This window comes from Phascolarctos cinereus, unplaced genomic scaffold, assembly GCF_003287225.1.
Source record: "Phascolarctos cinereus isolate Bilbo 61053 unplaced genomic scaffold, phaCin_HiC Scaffold_4;HRSCAF=312, whole genome shotgun sequence".
Taxonomy (NCBI): Eukaryota; Metazoa; Chordata; class Mammalia; order Diprotodontia; family Phascolarctidae; genus Phascolarctos; species Phascolarctos cinereus.
The window spans coordinates 106,351,065-106,369,057 of record NW_027555847.1 but is presented as its reverse complement, the minus strand read 5'-3'; the positions used below and the strand labels follow the sequence as shown (position 1 = coordinate 106,369,057).

General features: G+C 37.3%; 1 protein-coding gene across 1 annotated transcript in view; it reads left to right on the top strand.

Moving 5' to 3' along the window:
• The window catches only part of CNTLN (centlein), a 471,389-nt gene extending 465,844 nt beyond the window's left edge, over positions 1-5,545 (top strand). Inside the window, 1 exon segment of the mRNA XM_078152483.1 lies at positions 5,103-5,545. Within this exon segment, the coding sequence (XP_078008609.1) occupies positions 5,103-5,204 (102 nt within the window). The 3' untranslated portion in view covers positions 5,205-5,545.
• The last annotated feature ends 12,448 nt before the right edge of the window (positions 5,546-17,993 follow it).

Genomic DNA, 17,993 nt, shown 5'->3' with positions numbered 1-17,993 from the left:
AGCACTTTGGAGTTGCTGTGCATACAGCCCTAGGCTAACAGTTTGATAGTTCTGCTCTAGGTAACTTTCTAATTCTATAAGTTGCAGAAAAGTTTCCAACCTGCATGGGTGGAGGATTTACCTCATCTTTGAATTCCCTATATCAATGAAATGACAGGTATATTTCCTTTCCTTATCCTGTTGCTTTGGAGCAACTCTTTTATTTGCCACTCTAATGAGAACTTGTGAACCATCCTTTCATTTATCTGTAACTTCCTTGTGTCTTCTGGTTTCATTAATATTGTAAATGTCAATATTAGTGGTTTAGTTCCTTCAGTAGTATTTCCACTTATTGGCCATTGGGCATATAGCTTGCATTATTTTTTTAACTAATAAGTATTTATTTTATTTTCCTCTCACTTCTCCCTGCTACTAAAAATAAATAAATAAAACCCTTGTAACATATGTATAGTAAAGCAAGACAAATTCTCACATTGTTTATGTCCATAAATACATGTCTCATTCTTCAAATTGAGTCCATCACCATTCTTTCAGGAGCTAGATAACCTTCTGCATTATAGGTCCTCTGGAATCATGGTTGGTTATTGTATTGATAAGAGGTAAATCTTTCAAAGTTGTTCATTTTTGTATTTTTATTTTTATTGTATAAATTGTTCTACTGGTTCTTCCTTCTTCAGTCTGCATCAGTTCATTTATGTATTCCCAATTTGTTTTTTTTTCCTGAAACTGTCCCCTTCATCATTTCTTAGGGCAAATTAATATTTTATTACATTCATATACTATAACTTATTTAGTCATTTCCCAATTGATGGGTACTCCATTAGTTTCCAGTTCTTTTTGTAAAAAGAACTGCTACAAATATTTTTTGTGCCTATGGGTTATTTTCCACCTTCTTTGATCTTTGAGACAAGGCTTAGTAACAGTATGACTGAGTCAAAGGGTATGCACAGTTTATAACTTTTCAGGAATATTCCAAATGATTTTCCAGAATGACAGGACAAATTGACAGTACTAGAGTTGACAGTTCTAATATTATTTTTTCACAACTTCACCAAAATTCATCATTTTCCTTTAATATCAACTTCACCATTCTAACATGTCTTGAAGTAGAACCACAGAGTTGTTTTAATTTTCATATCTCTACTTGTGATTTGGAGAATTTTTTTTTCTTATGCCTATTTTAATCCTGCATATCTTCTTTTGAGAACTTCCTGTTTATATTTTTGGACCATTTTTCACTTGAGGAATATCTTATTCTTATACATTTGAATCAGTTTCCTTATAGATCTTGGAAATAAGACTTCTAGCAGAGAAATGTACTGCAAGGATATTTCCCCTAGTTAACTATTTTCCTTCTAATCAATCATAGCTTCACTGGTTTTGTTTGTTGAAAAGGTGACTAGGTGGTCCAGTGGATAAAGCACCAGGCCTGGAGTCATGAAGACCTGAGTTCAAATCTAGCCTCACACATTTATTAGATGTGTGACTCTGAGCAAGTCACTGAACCCTCTTTGACTCACTTTCCTCATCTATAAAATGAGCTAGAGAGGTAAATAGCAAATCCTTCTAGTATCTATGTCAAGAAAATGACAAAACGGGTTCACAAAGAGTCAGACATGACTACACGACAACAACGATCAAAAATATCTATTTTATCTACTCTGATCCTCTGTGTTTGTTATTTGGTCATGTCCATAGATGTCAGAACTAATTTCTTCCTTGCTCCCCCAGTTTGTTTATGATGTGACCTTTTGTATTTGTCATGTATCAATTTGGAGCTTATTTTGATACGTGGTGTTTCTCTAAACCTAATTTCAGCCATACTGCTTTCCAGTTTTCGCAACAGTTTTTGTCCAGTAGTGTGTCCTTACCCCAGTACCTGGAGTCTTTGGGTTTATCAAACATTAGATGAGTTGTTTATTTGCTTTTGTATGTTATAGTCCTAATTTCTTCTACTGCTTAACCTCTTTATTTCTTAACTAATACCAAACTGTTTTAATGATTACTGCTTTCTAGTATAGTTTAAGATCTGTTTCTGCTTGGTGCCTTCCCTTCTCTTTTTTTTTTTCATTATTTTCCTTGAAATTCTTAACCTTAACAGATGAATTCTGTTATTTTTTCTAGCTCTATAATGAAATCCTTTGGTAGTTTGATTAGTATGGTATTGAATAAATTAATGTAGATAGTATTATCATTTTTATGATATTAACTTGGTTTACCCATGAACAATTAATGTTTCTCAAGTAACTTAGTATGCGTTTATTTCCATAAAGTATTCTGTAGTTGATTTCATATAATTCCTGTGTATATCATGGTAGATAGACTATCAAATATTTTATGCACTTTCCTTTCTTTCACTTAGTCTTGTATTTTGTTGGCTATATTCAGAAATGTTTATAATTTATGTGCATTCATTTTGTATTTTGCTCCTTTGCTAAAATTATTATTTTGATTAATTTTAGTTGGTTCTCTGGTATCCTCTAAGTAAAGCATCTTATCATTGGCAAAAGTAACAATTTTATTTCCTCTTCGGCTGTGTTTATTCCTTTCACTTCCTTTTATTGTTTTGTTGTTAGATTTTATAAGATAAAGGACATCCTTGCTTTACCCCTGATCTTATTTCAAAAGCTCTCTAGTTTATCCCCATTACATATAAGTTGATTTTTAGCTTTAGATAAATACTACTTATCCTGTTAAGGAGAGATCCATTTATTTCTATGTTTTTTAGGATTTTAAATAGAAATAGTTGTATTTTCTCAAAAGCTTTTTCTGCATCTGTCAATATGATCATATGACTTTTACTAGTTTCATTGTTAACGTAGACTGTTATGTTGACAGTTCTCCTAATATTGAACTAATTCTGCTCTAACACTGATATAAATAAAACCTGGTAATGGTGCACAATCTTTTTGATATGTTCTATAAACTCTTTGCTGATATATTATTTAAAGTTTTTGCATCAATATTCATTAAGGAAATTGGTCTATAGTTTTCTTTCTCTGTTATAGCTCTCCCTGGTTTAAATATCAAGACCATTTTTATATCTTAGAAATAATTTAGTAGGATCAGTTTAATACTTATAAACAATTCAAGAACTATGTGATTCTAAGCATCCCAAAGATATATGCTTAGGTTTAGAGTTAGCTTTTCCCATAAAAATTAGAATTCTGAATTTTGTCATTGAAAATTATATATTTTAAAGAAAAAACATCTCACATTTTTCATGTCAATAATGTGTATTTTTTTACACTGGAAATTACATAAGCAAAATAGTTTATTTCCAAATTCAAAGAGGAATTAACTTTAGTAAGCTGGGAATGTTTCTGATATACAGTATGAAAATAAGCTTAAAGCATACTTGAATATTTTTGTAATATATTTTCCTCACATTGTTTTATTCTTATTTTACCCTTACTAATCAAAGCATGTAAAATGTCATCCATCAAACGAATTTACTTTTTCACTTCAAAAAGTGAAGCAAGTTTTATAGGCTAGAACCAATAAATATAGATCGCAAATTAATTTGGAACAGATGGCATGAACTGTTACATCATCTGACTAGTGAAATGTAAGGAAGGTTTGTAATTAAAATAGCATCAGAAAAAATTAAATCCCCTAATTTGATAATGAACCTCAGTTAGAAAAAAATGTATTTACTTTTTATATTTCACCTACTCAGAAAAGTGCATTCACCTTAATTTATATACAAACCCTTAAAGTATAAGGAAAACATTGTATAAAATGAAGCCATTCATTCTATATTGTGGAGTCACTAGATATGTAAGATCCAGAGTCTAATCGGATCTCACTAATTCCGTAAAAAACCTGAGCAAATCCCTTTTTTTGCTTCAGCTTTCCCTTATAGGAAATGCTGATCACTCTGCTCCTACCTACTTTTTAAGGACACAAGACTACATATACTAAGTTGTGTAGTGGCAAGAGTCCTGCATTTGGAGTCCAAGGACCTGGGTTTGAATCTATGCTTTTCTACTTCCCAATTCACTCCTGACTTTTCAGGACCTCAGTTTTGTCAGCTGTCAGAGTGAGAGGGTAAACTAGATGATCCTGAGGTCACTTCCAGTCCCAAATCTCTGTATCCTGATGTCACTTCACTGGCACTCCATAACTGGTGGTTTTCTTGGAGGCAGCCTGTATCAACCCCAGAACAAGACCACTGGACAAGATAGAGAGCTAAATGGATTGCCATGTATTTCTCTAGAAGCTTTAACATTTTTAATAGAATTCTTTATAAGTATTAGCTCATTATTTCCTTAGTGGTAAGTTTCAGATAAGAGAGAGGAAAAACTTCTATATCCTAAGAAGAATCATTTCCTTTGGCCAATGATAAGAACAAGAGTGTCCCTGAGAGGAGGGGAGGGAAAGGGAATTGCAGGGGAAATTTCAGTCTTGGTGGGACTAAAAGTTCTTTAAACAGCTTTGTAAGGCACAGGGGACAAAATTTTGATTAATTTACAAAAAACTATATAAATTTCAAAGCTCACCAAATCCTTACTCTTCAGTATATAAACTCAGCAGCCTGCAACATGTCTATTATACTTGGATACTCCCAACAAACTTTTCTCTAACATCCAAATCAATGGATATATTTTCCTCATTTTTTTACACAAAGTTTCACTGAACAATTGTTGAGATCTTCCCCTGTAACACAGGCAAGTATATTGATAGTTCCCTCTCCTTCTTATATGAGTGATGAACTAACAGTACTACTTTCACAGGCTTGTGGGCCCTAGAGATGACTATAACCTATTATTGATCAGCTGATTGAAGATAAATGGCAAAGCTCCTTGTATTGCAGATTATATCATTAACATGGTCAGTAAACCATGAATTGTTCAATAAGGCTTTTATCTTTTTTCATTTTACTTCTGCTGTTTTATCATTTTTATTATAAAGGACAAAATTACCCACACTAACAAGAAAAATCAGTTTTAAAGAGATCAGAGGAAGGTAAAGGAATATGTGCAAAGTTGTCAGAAATAACTGAATGAAATCGGATGGCTTGCTGATATTTAGTTTGTTTTTTTAACTGAAGAAAATATAGAATTTTAACAATCATTTTTCTTTCTCTGTTTCTTTTCCAGTTTCCATTTGCTGCATGTTTATTAGAAGCAATAATGGAAAAAATAAATGAGAAGAAGAAACTAGTTGAAGACTATATTAAATTTATGAAAGCTGTTGGATGATATTGCAATGGGCTGTTTTTAAAAATACAAAAAGTTTTTTTTATGTTGTATGATTGGAAAAACATGAATTGTAATCTGATACAGTATTCCAACTATCAATAGTCAGGTTCAATACAAAAAAAATAGGAATCTGTGAAACTAATTAATTGTCAAACAAGTGAAATTAATTAGGTGCATAACCATTTAAAAGGAAATAGTGTAGCATTTGATTGCTGAATACAAATGTTACCATAAATCAATGCAAAGTTAAAAATGATTTTCCTTCCAGTACATTAGAAATCTGAACAAGCTGAGAACATACAAATTGACTTAAGTACACAGAGGAACCAGCAGATTCTCAGGATCTATAATGTTGAGGTTTTAGGAGGAAGAAATACTGAGAATATTTTTTCTCTTAACAAGGCTACAAGATATTTTATTGTCTTTTGTAGAAGTTAGTGGATAATTTGCTTTGTAAACAAATACATAATGAAGCATCATAAGTTAAGCATAGGCTGTTAATAAAGTAATAGATTGCATTGTCCAATTGTATTTGTTTTCATTGAATCATGTAGGAAGTATTTCATTCTAGAAATAGTTTGCAAAAATAAAAATAGTGTTTTCTTTTTTTGACAAAATTTTGTGTGGTCATCAAAATTATCATGGGACCACAGGTCCAGAACGTAAAAGGCCTACAAAACTCAAGTTGTGAACGAATAAGTATTTTAAAGAAAAATAAAATTTTAATCCCTAGTAGTAATAGTACTAATAATGAAATATTATACTTATTGAAGTGACAAAACTCAGTCACCAAAGACTTAACCATTTATCACATTGGAAGGATGGTGAAACATCTGTGAGAGTGAGCCCACTAGAGTCTAACCTTCAGTTCAGTCGTGACTGCTGCTGTTCTCTTGAGAACACAGCAGTTACCTTTACCCCTATTTGTTAGGAGGCTGTCATGAAAATAAAATTAGATTAGAGGTGTTTAAGTATTTTGAAAATTTAAAAGAATGATGCGGTTACAAAGTGCTTATTATTTGGAGGGCAACATAGACAAGATCTGTAGCTACAGAATGCCAAGATGCCTTGCCTTTAAGGAGATGGCTGACTGTCTAAAATTGTATTATTGTCACCACTCATGAATTTAAACTCCCGTTTTTAGTTTGCCCTACTTAAAATTCTCATTTTAATTTCTGAAATAATTAAAATTTTCTCAAATCCTATCAGACGTACACAGATCATTCACAGTCTCTTGCACGTCTTTTATCATACTCACAAATAAGGTAACCTCCTGCCCATCAGTTAACAAGTAGAAAAATCAGAAGTTGGAGAACTTCACTTCAATGGATTTTTAGGGTTGTAAGAGGGAGACAGAAGAAAAGGGTGCCTGTAACTAAACTACCTCTATGGGATGTAATGTTACAAAGATATGCAAACTAAAGTACTTTCCTCCTCCCTCAAAGTGCTTCTCTGTTTGATATCCTCATCACTGTTAATGATACTACCATTTTCCCATTTTCTAGGCTCAAAACCTCACAGCTGTCTTTGGCTCCTCCCTCTCCCTTGCACCTCACATGAGATTAGCCCATTCTATTTCTGAAATGTTTCTGCCATCCAACTTCCCTTTCATCTTTGCACCACTGTAGTCCAATCCGTTGTTGCCTCTTACCTAAACTATTAAAATACCATTCTAAATATTTCCCTTCCTCAAGCCTCTCCCCTAACACCGGTTCATTTCAGCGCAACCATGAAAAGACAAAGCTGCCTCAGCTTTCCAGACACAGTGTTGTCCTATCACATCAGCGAGCCCTAATGAATTATCTGCCATGTAAACACTATGCTAGGTGATGGGAATACAAAGAAAGAAAGAAAACAGCCTGTAGCCTCCAGAAGTGTCCATTGTACTGGAAGTATACTGCATGTACTCAGAGAGGTAACTAGAAGATGATTTGAGCAGGAAGAGAAGGATTCATGAAGGCAACAACACCTGAGCTGAGCTTTGGAGGAAGACAATGAGTCTAAGGAGAGCTGTTGAGGAAGGAGAACGTTACAGGCATGAAAGATGGTTCACGTTAAGGCTGAGAGGTTGATGATAAAACACTAAGTTCTGAAATAGCCAGGAGTTGTTTGGCTGGGATGTAGAGGGTGTATGTAAAATAAGACCAGAGACATAAGTTGGAGCCAGGTTATAGAGGGCCTTGAGTGCCAGCCTGAGGTGTTTGCATTTTATTTTAGAAGCAATGGAGATCCAGGAAGACTTTTTAAGGGCAATGGCATGCCTGAACCTGTTCCTGAGGAAGGTTGTACCAGTGTGGAAAAGATTGGTGAGGCAAGTGAATGGGAAAAGGAAAACAAATTAAGGAGTGATTTCAATATTTTAGATCAGATGTGATGAAGGCCTGAACTAGAGCAGTGGTTGGGTGAGTGATGAAGAGGAGATTGATTCAAGGACTTGTTCATAACCAACTGATGGGGTGGGATTAGGCTGAGGAAGTGGGAAGATTCAAGAATGACTCCAAGGTTATGATGCTGGGTGAGTGAGAACATGATGTGCCCCCAAAAGAAACAGGGAGATATACAAAGAATTGGCAAAATGCATAAGTCCCCCAAAGGTAAATGGTCAAAGAAAATGAAAAGTTTTTCAAAGCAGAATTTCAAACTATTAATGACTACAAGAAACCAGGTTCCAGATAACTAACAGTAAGAGAAATGCAAATTGAACAACTCTGGTGTTTCACTTCATAGCATGAAAATTGGCAAAGATTTAAAAAAAGAAAGAGGCAGTTAATTTTGGAAGGATCATGGAAACACATGCATACTGCTGTGCTGTTGGTTGAGCTACAAAGTACTAACAACTATTCCAGATATCAATTTGAAATTAATCAAAGAAAGTGATTATGTTGTCCATATCCTTTGATCCAGCTATCTCACTATTGGGAAATGCTATCATATGGCATGGCACTCTGACTACAGTATCAATGAGTGAACCACTAAAATGAAGTTAACTCTAAGGAACAGAAAAAACAATGATGGTCTCAGTGTAGAGGTAATGAAACATAGCCATTCCTTCACAGCGAGAAAGTGGGATACTCCTAGAATATAATATTAGATACATTGGCAGATGAGATTGCTGTATTAGTTATTTTTGCTACTTTGTTTTTCTTTATCATGAAGGAAGTTTCAATCTGAAGGGAATGAAAAATAATTGTGATTGAAAGACAAAAGGCATCAATTTTTTTTTCAAAAGAATTAGGAAAATTTGGAGGAATAGGTTTAGAGGAGAAATGATCAGTTCCATAGTAAACATACTGAGTTTTAGATCCCATGTAATATCTGGATGGAGATGTCCCCCTGGGTGTGAGTGATATGGCATTAAGATTCAGGAAAGAGGGGTGAATCTATAGATTTCCAAACCATTTGCACAGAGATAATCATCAACCAAATAGACAACTGCCAAAGTAGAAAGTGAGGCAAGGAGTAAAGAGGGCCCAAGACTAAGCCTGAGAGAACAGCTATGTTTCGAGTTCAGGAGGTGGGTGAAAAACGAAAGGAGACTGATCAAATTGTCATACAAGTAGAGAAACAAGAGAAAGAAATCTACTAGAAGTTAAGAGAAGAGAGAGTATCCAACAGGAAGGGGGAGTGTGCAGTACCAAAATCTGCAAAAGGATTCAGAGAGAATCGGGACTTAGAAAAGACAATTAATTAAGTTCAGTAGTTGAGATGAAGCAATACAAACCAGGACAGCCTGCTCTGCCCCAATCCCCTTACCAGTTAAGATATACCACGTAACTCCCTGTCCTGTAAGAAAAAGAAATGTAAGGAGGAATATTTCTTAAACCACCTGGAGAAGGGTCACTGTATCATATAAGAAGCTTTGCTGTGCATGTTATAAACCTCCTGACAGATGCAACTGACTGAACATACACAATAAGACATTTTCTGATATGGTCAGTATGGAAATGTCTTTTGCTTGATTATGCATCTTTGTTACAAAGGTTTTTATTTTTTGTCCTTTTAAAAATTTTCTTTCTTTCTCAAGTGATAGGAAGAGGAGGGGCAAAAGGATAGAGTGGCCAAAGAAAGAGCCTCACTGAAGTGTTTTTAAATGTGTAGAAGGTAACAGAAGAAAGAGCAAGAAGATCCACAGACAGGCTTTGAAAGGTATATGTTGAATTTATTATATACTTTTAAAAAAAGAAAGAAAGCTATATATAATAGATATTTGCCATTTAATATGCATTCTTCTTTTTGTACTATGTATATGGAAATGCCTATTTTATTTAGGCTTTATTAAGTTTATTATTTTTTAAAGCCTTGTTTGCCTTTTGCCCTGAAGTCTTAAAGCCTGCACTAATGCTAACCTGATACATTATCTCCTTCAAACATTAGCACCCAAAACAGGCCATCTCCAATCTTCCTACCTATTTGAGTAAAGAGGACCAGGGTTACTGAGGCCTTTTCTCATAGCCTACCTCATATCTAGATTAGGCTGACAAAGCCTAGAGATAACACCAACTGATAGGCCTTAGCCCCCGCAAGCTCACATCCCCTCATCCCTGGACTGTCTGTCTCTGTGGGTCTGCCACCCACAAGTCTTTCCCCTTCTCCAGCCCATCCTCCACTCAGCTGTCAAAGCAATCTTCCTAAAGTTCAGATTGACCATTCATCTATGCCTCACATGCTAGTAGTACCTTCCCTCTGTCAATTACCTCCCATTTATCTGGAGTATGTATGAATATATATTGTGTGTATATATTCAACAAGATAGATATAAAAGATATGACATGAATGTGAAAAGACAACATGAAAACAACAAATGAGATAGGTATATGCCTTGTTTGTGTTTTAATGTTGTCTCCTTCATTAGAATGTGAGTCTCTCCTTGAATGGGACTGTGTTTTGTCTTTTTTATCTTTCAGTGTTTAGCACAGTGCCTGGCACATAGTAGGCATTTAATAAATGCTTTTTGAGTCTTTGATCCATCCTTTCAGTCTCCCCTCTAGTCTCAGTCTCCTGGTCAAGGCTAACTTCTCCATTCATACTGTAAGTCTGTCCCCCTCCAATCTTCTGTAGGACTTTGACCAATCTATGACGTGCAATTCAATTCTAGAATCAAATAATAACAGTAACATTTTTATATTCACTCAGTCAATAAACATTTATTAAGCACTTACTATGTGCTAGGCATTGTGCTAAGTGCTGGGCATACATAGGAAGCAAAAACAGTCCCCGCCTTGAAGGAGCTCACATTCTAATGGGGAGAACAACATGTAAATAATTGTTATTAGCAACATACAAGATATATACAGAGTAGATGGAAGGTAATCGCATGGGGAAGTCATTAGTACCTAAGAGGATGGGGCCGGCCTCCTATAAAAGGTAGGATTTGAGCTGAGGCTTGAAGAAAGCTCCACTTTGAGCTAAGAGGTGAAGGTGAAGAGGGAAAGCATTCAAGGCATGAGGGAGAACAATTGCAGAGGCACCAAGAGTGTTGTGAGCAAGGAACAGCAAGTGGACCAGTACAACTGGGTCCTGGAGTGCGTGGAAGAGAAGAAAGCAAAAGACTAAAGAGGAAGAAATGGCCAGATTATGAGGAGCTGTAAACGTTAAGCAGAGGACTTTGTATTTGATTCTAGAAGTAATAGGAAGCCACTGGAGTTAAACAGAGGAGTGATACATGCAGTTTGCATCTTTAGGAAAATCCCTTTGGCAACTGGATAAACAACAGTGGGGAAGGTACTTGAGGCAGAAAGACCATGTAGAAGGCAACTGCAGTAATCCAGGTGAGAGATGATGAGGGGACAACTGGAGTGATGTCTGGCACTAATGTGTGAGTGGAAAGAAGAGGATGTCTACAATAGATCTTGTAAAGATAGAAATGAGGCTCAGTAATGGATTGGGTATGTGAGGTAAGTGAAAGTTAAGAGTAATACCTATTTTGTGAAACTAGGTGACTGGGAAGATTATTGTGCCCTTAGAAGTACTAGTGAAATTAAGAAAAAGGAGAGGTTGGGTTGGGTGGCAAGGGAAAGATAATGAGTTCTGTTTTGAATGTGTAGAGTTTGAGATACCTTTGGGACAGCTTTTCAAAATATCAAAAAGGCAGTGGGCCAAAAGGCAAAACTGGAGTTTAGAATGGAGAGAAGGCTTGGATATATAAATCTAAGAATCCTCTTCATAGAGATGATAATTAAATTCATGCAAATTGATAAGATCAATAAGTAAAATAGTATGAAGAGAAAAACAGAAGGCCTAGGACAAATCCTTGAGTGACACTTATACTATTGTGGGGGGTAGGATTGAGGAAGACAGGAATAAATGATGGAAGTTGGGATGAGGAGTATGGTTTGTTCTTCAGCAGCAAGAGGTTTAGAATCACTGAAATGGGGGAGAATGTAAGGGATTGAGAGTTTGCTAACAATTAAAAAATTCGTTTAGGCACACTCAGTGATTGCAGAGTTCCTTGAGGGGAGTTCACAGACTGCGGGAGGGTGACAGGGTCTTGTTTGGGGCAGACAGGTACTGGAAAACACTTTGGGGCAGTGGACAAGGAATCCAGGAAGCAAGTGGCAAAGCCTTGTGATGAAATGACCAGCCTGGGGCATATTTGGGAGAAGGCTTTTGGGGCAGGGACAAAGACAGGCAGGGAATATGGATGGAAGAGTCTTCCCAGGAGCCAGTTGCCTGAACATTGATATTGGAGGAGTCCAAGCTAACAACTACAACAAAAAAAGCTCTAGGGTGGGGCCAATCAAAGCAGGGAAGGAGGTGGCAGGGTCTTGTAGGGGTCAGCTTTTTTTTTTAATATATAAATTTATTTATTTTTAGTTTTCAACATTTACATCCACAAGATTTTGAATTCCATATTTTCACCCCATCTTGCCCCTCCCCCATCCCAAGATGGCATGCATTGTCAATACCCCTTCCCCTAGGCTGCCCTCCCTTCTATCTTCCCCCCCCCTTCTCTTATCCCCTTCCCCTTCTATATTCCTGTAGGGCAGGATAGATTTCTGTACCTCATTTCCTGTATTTCTTATTTCCCAGTTGCATGTGGAAACATTTTTTTAAACATATGTTTTTAAAACTTTGGGTTCCAAATTTTCTCCCTTCCTCCCACCCCACCCACCCTCATTGAAAAGGCAAGCAAGTCAATACAGGCCATACATGTGCAGTTATGCAAAACACTTCCATAGTAGACATGTTGTGAAAAACTAACTCTATTTCCCTTAATCCTATCCTGCCCCCCCATTTATTCTATTCTTTCTTTTGACCCTGTCCCTCCTCAGAAGTACTTCCTTCTGATTACCCCTTTCCCAATCTGCCCTTCTCTCTATCATCCCTCTGCTCTCTTGTCCCCTTCCTCCCCTATTTTCCTGTAGGGTAAGACAGATTTCCATACCCAGTTGAGTGTGTATGTTATTCCCTCCTTAAGCCAAATCCTATGAGAATAAGATCCCCTCATTTCCCCTCCACTGTAAGAACCTTTTCTTGTCTGTTATGTGAGAGATAATGTACCTTATTCTACCTCTCCCTTTCTCCTCCTAGTATAATCCTCTCTCACCCCTTAATTTTATTCTCCAGATATCACCCCTTCATCTTCAACTCACCCTGTGCCCTCTATCTATCTATCTATCTATCTATCTATCTATCTATCTATCTATCTATCTATCTATCTATCTATCTATCTATCTGTCTGTCTGTCTGTCTATCTACCTATCTATCTATCTATCATACATTAATTTTTCCCCTCCCGCTACCCTAATACTGACAAAGGTCTCATGAGTTATAAATATCATCTTTCCATGCAGGAATGTAAACAGTTCAGCCTTAATAAGTCTCTTATGATTTCTTTTTCCTGTTTACCTCTTCATGTTCCACTTGAGTCTTGTATTTGAAAGTCAAATTTTCTATTCAGCTCTGGTCTTTTCATCAAGAATGCTTGAAAGTCCTCTATTTCACTGAATGACCATTTTTTACCCTGAAGGATTATACTCAGTTTTGCTGGGTAGGTGATTCTTGGTTGTAATCCTATCTCCTTTGCCCTCTGGAATATTATATTCCATGCCCTTGGTCCCTTAATGTAGAAGCTGCTAAATCTTGTGTTATCCTGATTGTGTTTCCACCATACTTGAATTGTTTCTTTCTGGCTGCTTGCAATATTTTCTCCTTGACCTGGGAACTCTGGAATTTGGCTACAATATTCCTAGGAGTTTTCCTTTGGGGATCTCTTTCAGGGGAGATTGGTGGATTCTTTCAATTTCTATTTTGCCTCTGGTTCTAAAATATCAGGGCAGTTTTCCTTGATAATTTCTTGAAAGATGATGTCTAGGCTCTTTTTTTGATCATGGCTTTCAGATAGTCCAATAATTTTTAAATTCTCTCTCCTGGATCTATTTTCCAGGTCAGTTGTTTTTCCAATGAGATATTTCACATTGTTTTCTAATTTTTCATTCTTTTGGATTTGTTCTACTGTGTCATGATTTCTCATAAAGTCACTAGCTTCCAATTGCTCTATTCTAATTTTTAAGGAAGTATTTTCTTCAGTAAGCTTTTGGACTTCCTTTTCCATTTGGCCAATTTTGCTTTTTAGGGCATTCTTCTCCTCATTGGCTTTTTGGACCTCTTTTGCCATTTGGGTTAGGCTATTTTTTAAGGTGTTATTTTCTTCAGTATTTTTTTGGGTCTCCTTTAGCAAGCTGTTGACTTGTTTTTCATGATTTTCTTGCATCACTTTCATTTCTCTTCCCAGTTTTTCCTCTACTTCTCTTACTTGCTTCTCAAAATCCCTTTTGAGCTCTTCCAAGGCCTGGACTGATTCATATTTTTCTTGGAGGCTTTGGATGTGGGAGCTTTGACTTTGTTGTCTTCTTCTGGTTGTATGTTTTGATCTTCTTTGTCACCAAAGTAAGATAATATAGTCTGACTCTTTTTGCGAGGTTTGCTCATGATCCCAGCCAACTACTTGAGTTTTAAACTCTTTGTTAAGGTAAAAGTCTGCTTCCAATGTGGAGAATGTACTGTCCCAAGCTTTGGGGGTTTGTATAGCTGTTTTCAGAGATACTTCTAGGGACCTGTAAATTTTCAGTTCTTCCAAGGTGGTATGATAAGGGTTGAGGTGTTTACTCTTTTCCTGGCCTGAGCTCTGGTCTTTGAGTGACTGGCCACAAGCAGTCTTTTCTCTCTTGGAACTGTGAGGAGGGTTTCCTCTCCACCAGCCACTACCAGCTCCACCTCGCCAGCACTCCTCCTCACCCTAGGACCACCACTCAGAACTGTGACCCAGATCCAAACACGGGCAAAGCAAGAGATTCCTGCCTCAGCACCAGCAAAGAGATCCCTGCAATCCCCCTCTGATCAGCCACTTGATTCCCCCTCAGTCTGTGGGCTGGAAGCTCAGGACACAGCCACCCTGGCACCCACACTCTGCACTCTGGAGCTGGCTCTGACCTAGCTCTTCTCTCTGGAAAAACAGACTTTTCCCACTGACCTTCTAAGTTGTCTTTGGCGTTCATGGATTGAGGAGTCTGGAAGCTGCCACAGCTGCCCACGATTCAGTCCTCTGAAGCCTGCTCAGATTCGCTGCGGCCTGTGCGCCCATGCCAAACTGCTCTCCTCTCTCCGCCCGGCGTGATATGCCTTTCTGATCAACCATCCAGGCTGTCTTGGGCTGGAAATTTGTTTTATTCTGTCTTTTTGTGGGTTCTGCTGCTTTAGAATTTGTTTAGAGCCATATTTTTATGGGTATTCGGAGGGGTTTGGAGGAGAGCTCAAGCAAGTCACTGCTTTCATGCCGCCATCTTGGCTCTGCCTGTAGGGGTCAGCTTTTAAGGTGTGCTAAGTGGTTTACATAGGTTGCCATATTTGATATCATTTGATTCTCACAATAACCCTCTGCATTGGTGCTTATATTTCCCCACTTTATAGACAAGGAAACTGAAACTCAGGGCCACAAATCAAATAAGAAAACATTTAATTGGCACAAAATAGAAAGTAAATAATGAGTGAAACTCAAGGAAATAGGCTCATTCTCTACCCATTCAAAGATAATTGCAAGATGCCAGCAAAAGGGTTTAAGGCATCTTCCTTAAATAAATGCCTAAAAAACTCTCACAATAGGGTTTAGGCTTCAGTTCCATTTGCCTTATTTTGTGGCTACAAGAGTTCATTCAGACTCCTGACATTTCTAGCTCCAAGCAGCTAAATATGCCTAGCAACTTCTTGGCTTTGCCCCCAGCAGCATCTTGGTATGGTCAATGAACTCCTTAGCCACTGCTCTCCCACCCTATTTCTGCTGCTGCCAAGCCTCAAAAGCTCGCTGCTCTGCTTCCTCTGCTGCTACACTCCACTGCTACCACTGCTATCTGCTGCTCTGCTGCTACTGCTGGCGTTTTTTGTAGTTGCACCTTGTTACTGCTCCTTGCCATTGCGACTGCTCCCACTGCTCCTGTTTCCTCATCTCCCTCTTTAATGTCATCATATCCCTTCTAAAGAATGAGATGCCTTAAGATGAAAAGTGAGTGACTGGAGGAATCCTGATTCTTTTGGTTTTATACGGACTTCAAGTAGCCATGCTCGGGGAGGATGAGTCTCTGCTGATAGAGAACACAGGCCCTCTGCACCCTAGTAGAGGATCTTGGTGAGTTGTTGGAACCAGGAAAAAAAATCAGCCCCCTCTATGGATAAAAACTTTCTGAATTTAGCTAACCAAATTCTTGGATAGAAGACACATTGGACATCCCTGAATCCATCACTGATACCTCTTCAGCTTAGGATAATCTGCTAGATATTGTATTCTACTGGCATAGCCTTGGAAAACCCAAGAATGCCTTGATGAGGCCATGAAGCAAGCCTCAGAGGAGTACTTTGGCAGATTCTATTCCCGTGTTTTGCCATATTTAAGAAATAACAGCTATTCTCCTGAAGTTGTGTGGTGTGGTAGAGAAAGAACTGGCCTAGGAGTGAGGAATATAACCAGATTCAAATTTCCTCTTCTACACATGCATAGTCTGTGTGACCCTTTACTTAAATTCACCATATTCCCAAGGCAAATGCCTAAGACTAGAAATTCCAGAGAGGGTGTAGATTTACATCGTTTGAGGGAGTTTCCTCAGAATTCCTTTTACCAATAAAATCTTTATCCTGACCCAAACAAAATAAATACCATTGCCATATTATACAAGGTCTGGGGCAGGGATGGGGAACCTGCAGCCTTCAGGCCACATGTGGCCTTCCAGGTCCTCAAGGATTTTTTCTGTGAAGTTTATATCCTGAACAACATTCATCAGGAATTTAATTAACTGGCTAGCTCATTTCAAGGAATTTTCTAAAGAACTAGCAGGATGATAAGTAGACTCAAATTCCTATGGATGGACACTGGGATATGCTGAATTCTCTCTTCTTCCTTGAAATGTCATGGAGCTCACAGCTTTGCATTCCTCCTTCCACATTCTTCATGTACTGGGATGACCAAAGTCAGATCTGCCACTGTTATTTCTCATAGAATTGTTCCGATAAGTAAAATAATGAAGTCACCCAAATTTATGATGCTGCCTGTAATTATTCAAGTCTGTTTTTATTTTCCACGTTGATTACTTTAAGCATCCTTGGCAGTTTAGAAAAGTACGCTCATGTGGATGTTACATTTAAATTCTTTTAAAAAGCATTTTCTTTCATAAAAATTCTTTGTCTTATATTCTAATGAATGTCTTTAGAAGCTATTCAGGGCTTATGGTTTCCTGCCTTAATCTAACAAACAGCTTTCCCAGTATGCAGAACATCTGGCTTTGAGATTTCCAGTGAGCTCTCACTTCCATTTTTCCTAGATGAGGCAATGTTTGAAGCATGTCTATATTTCTGATTTCCCTAATGAAAGTAGAAATTGTCCAGTTAAACTCTATCCAAAATTAGATTTTCTACCAGATTATGGGAATTCTTGTAGAGAGCGATAAATGTTAACAGAACAACTTTTGTTTTAGAGATATGGTTTAATCACTGCCATACTGGCTTAACCAATATCTCTCTCCCTTACCCCCAATTTAATTTCCCTCTGGTCTGCATGGACCTCAGTTTCCTTATCTGTAAAATGAGGGAGACGGACTAGATGCCTCTGTGGTCTCCTGCAGTACAATACAGTAGAAATGCTGCTGATCTCAGAGTCAAATGTCTGGCCTCTGGTGCTTCATAGCTGTGACTCTGAGTCCCTGAAACTGCTTCTTTTTCTGCAAAGTGGGAAAAATGATAACTGTGATGCCTAACTAAAAGGATTGTCAGGAAGATCAAGTGAGTTAATGTATGTAAAGTACTTTAGGACTCTTATAATAAGGTCAACTCTTATTACAAGGTCAGTGGTAAATATGGAAGTGTGGTAGAAGAAAAGAGTGAAGAATCAGAATGAGGGCTCTAATACTGAATAGTTACTGAATATGGTACCATGGATAAACCTCTTGATCTTTCTGAGACTGGGCTTAGTTCCTTCATCTGTAGTGGATAGAACATGAATCTTGAAGTCAGGAAGTTCTGAATTTGAATCCTCAGATACTAACTATATGGCCATGGATGAGTCACTTAACTCTGGTCTGCCTCAGTTTCCTGAATTATGAAATGTGAATAATACTAGTACCTACTATCCAGGATCAAATGAGATAATATACATAAAGCACTTTGTAAACCTTAAAGCACTGTAAAAAATACATGTTACTATGCTAGCTATTGGGAAAATGGGAATAATCATAGTAATACTATTCCTCACAGAGTTATTGTAAGAAAAGTGCTTTGTAAACCTCAATAGAAATTAAAATTATTATT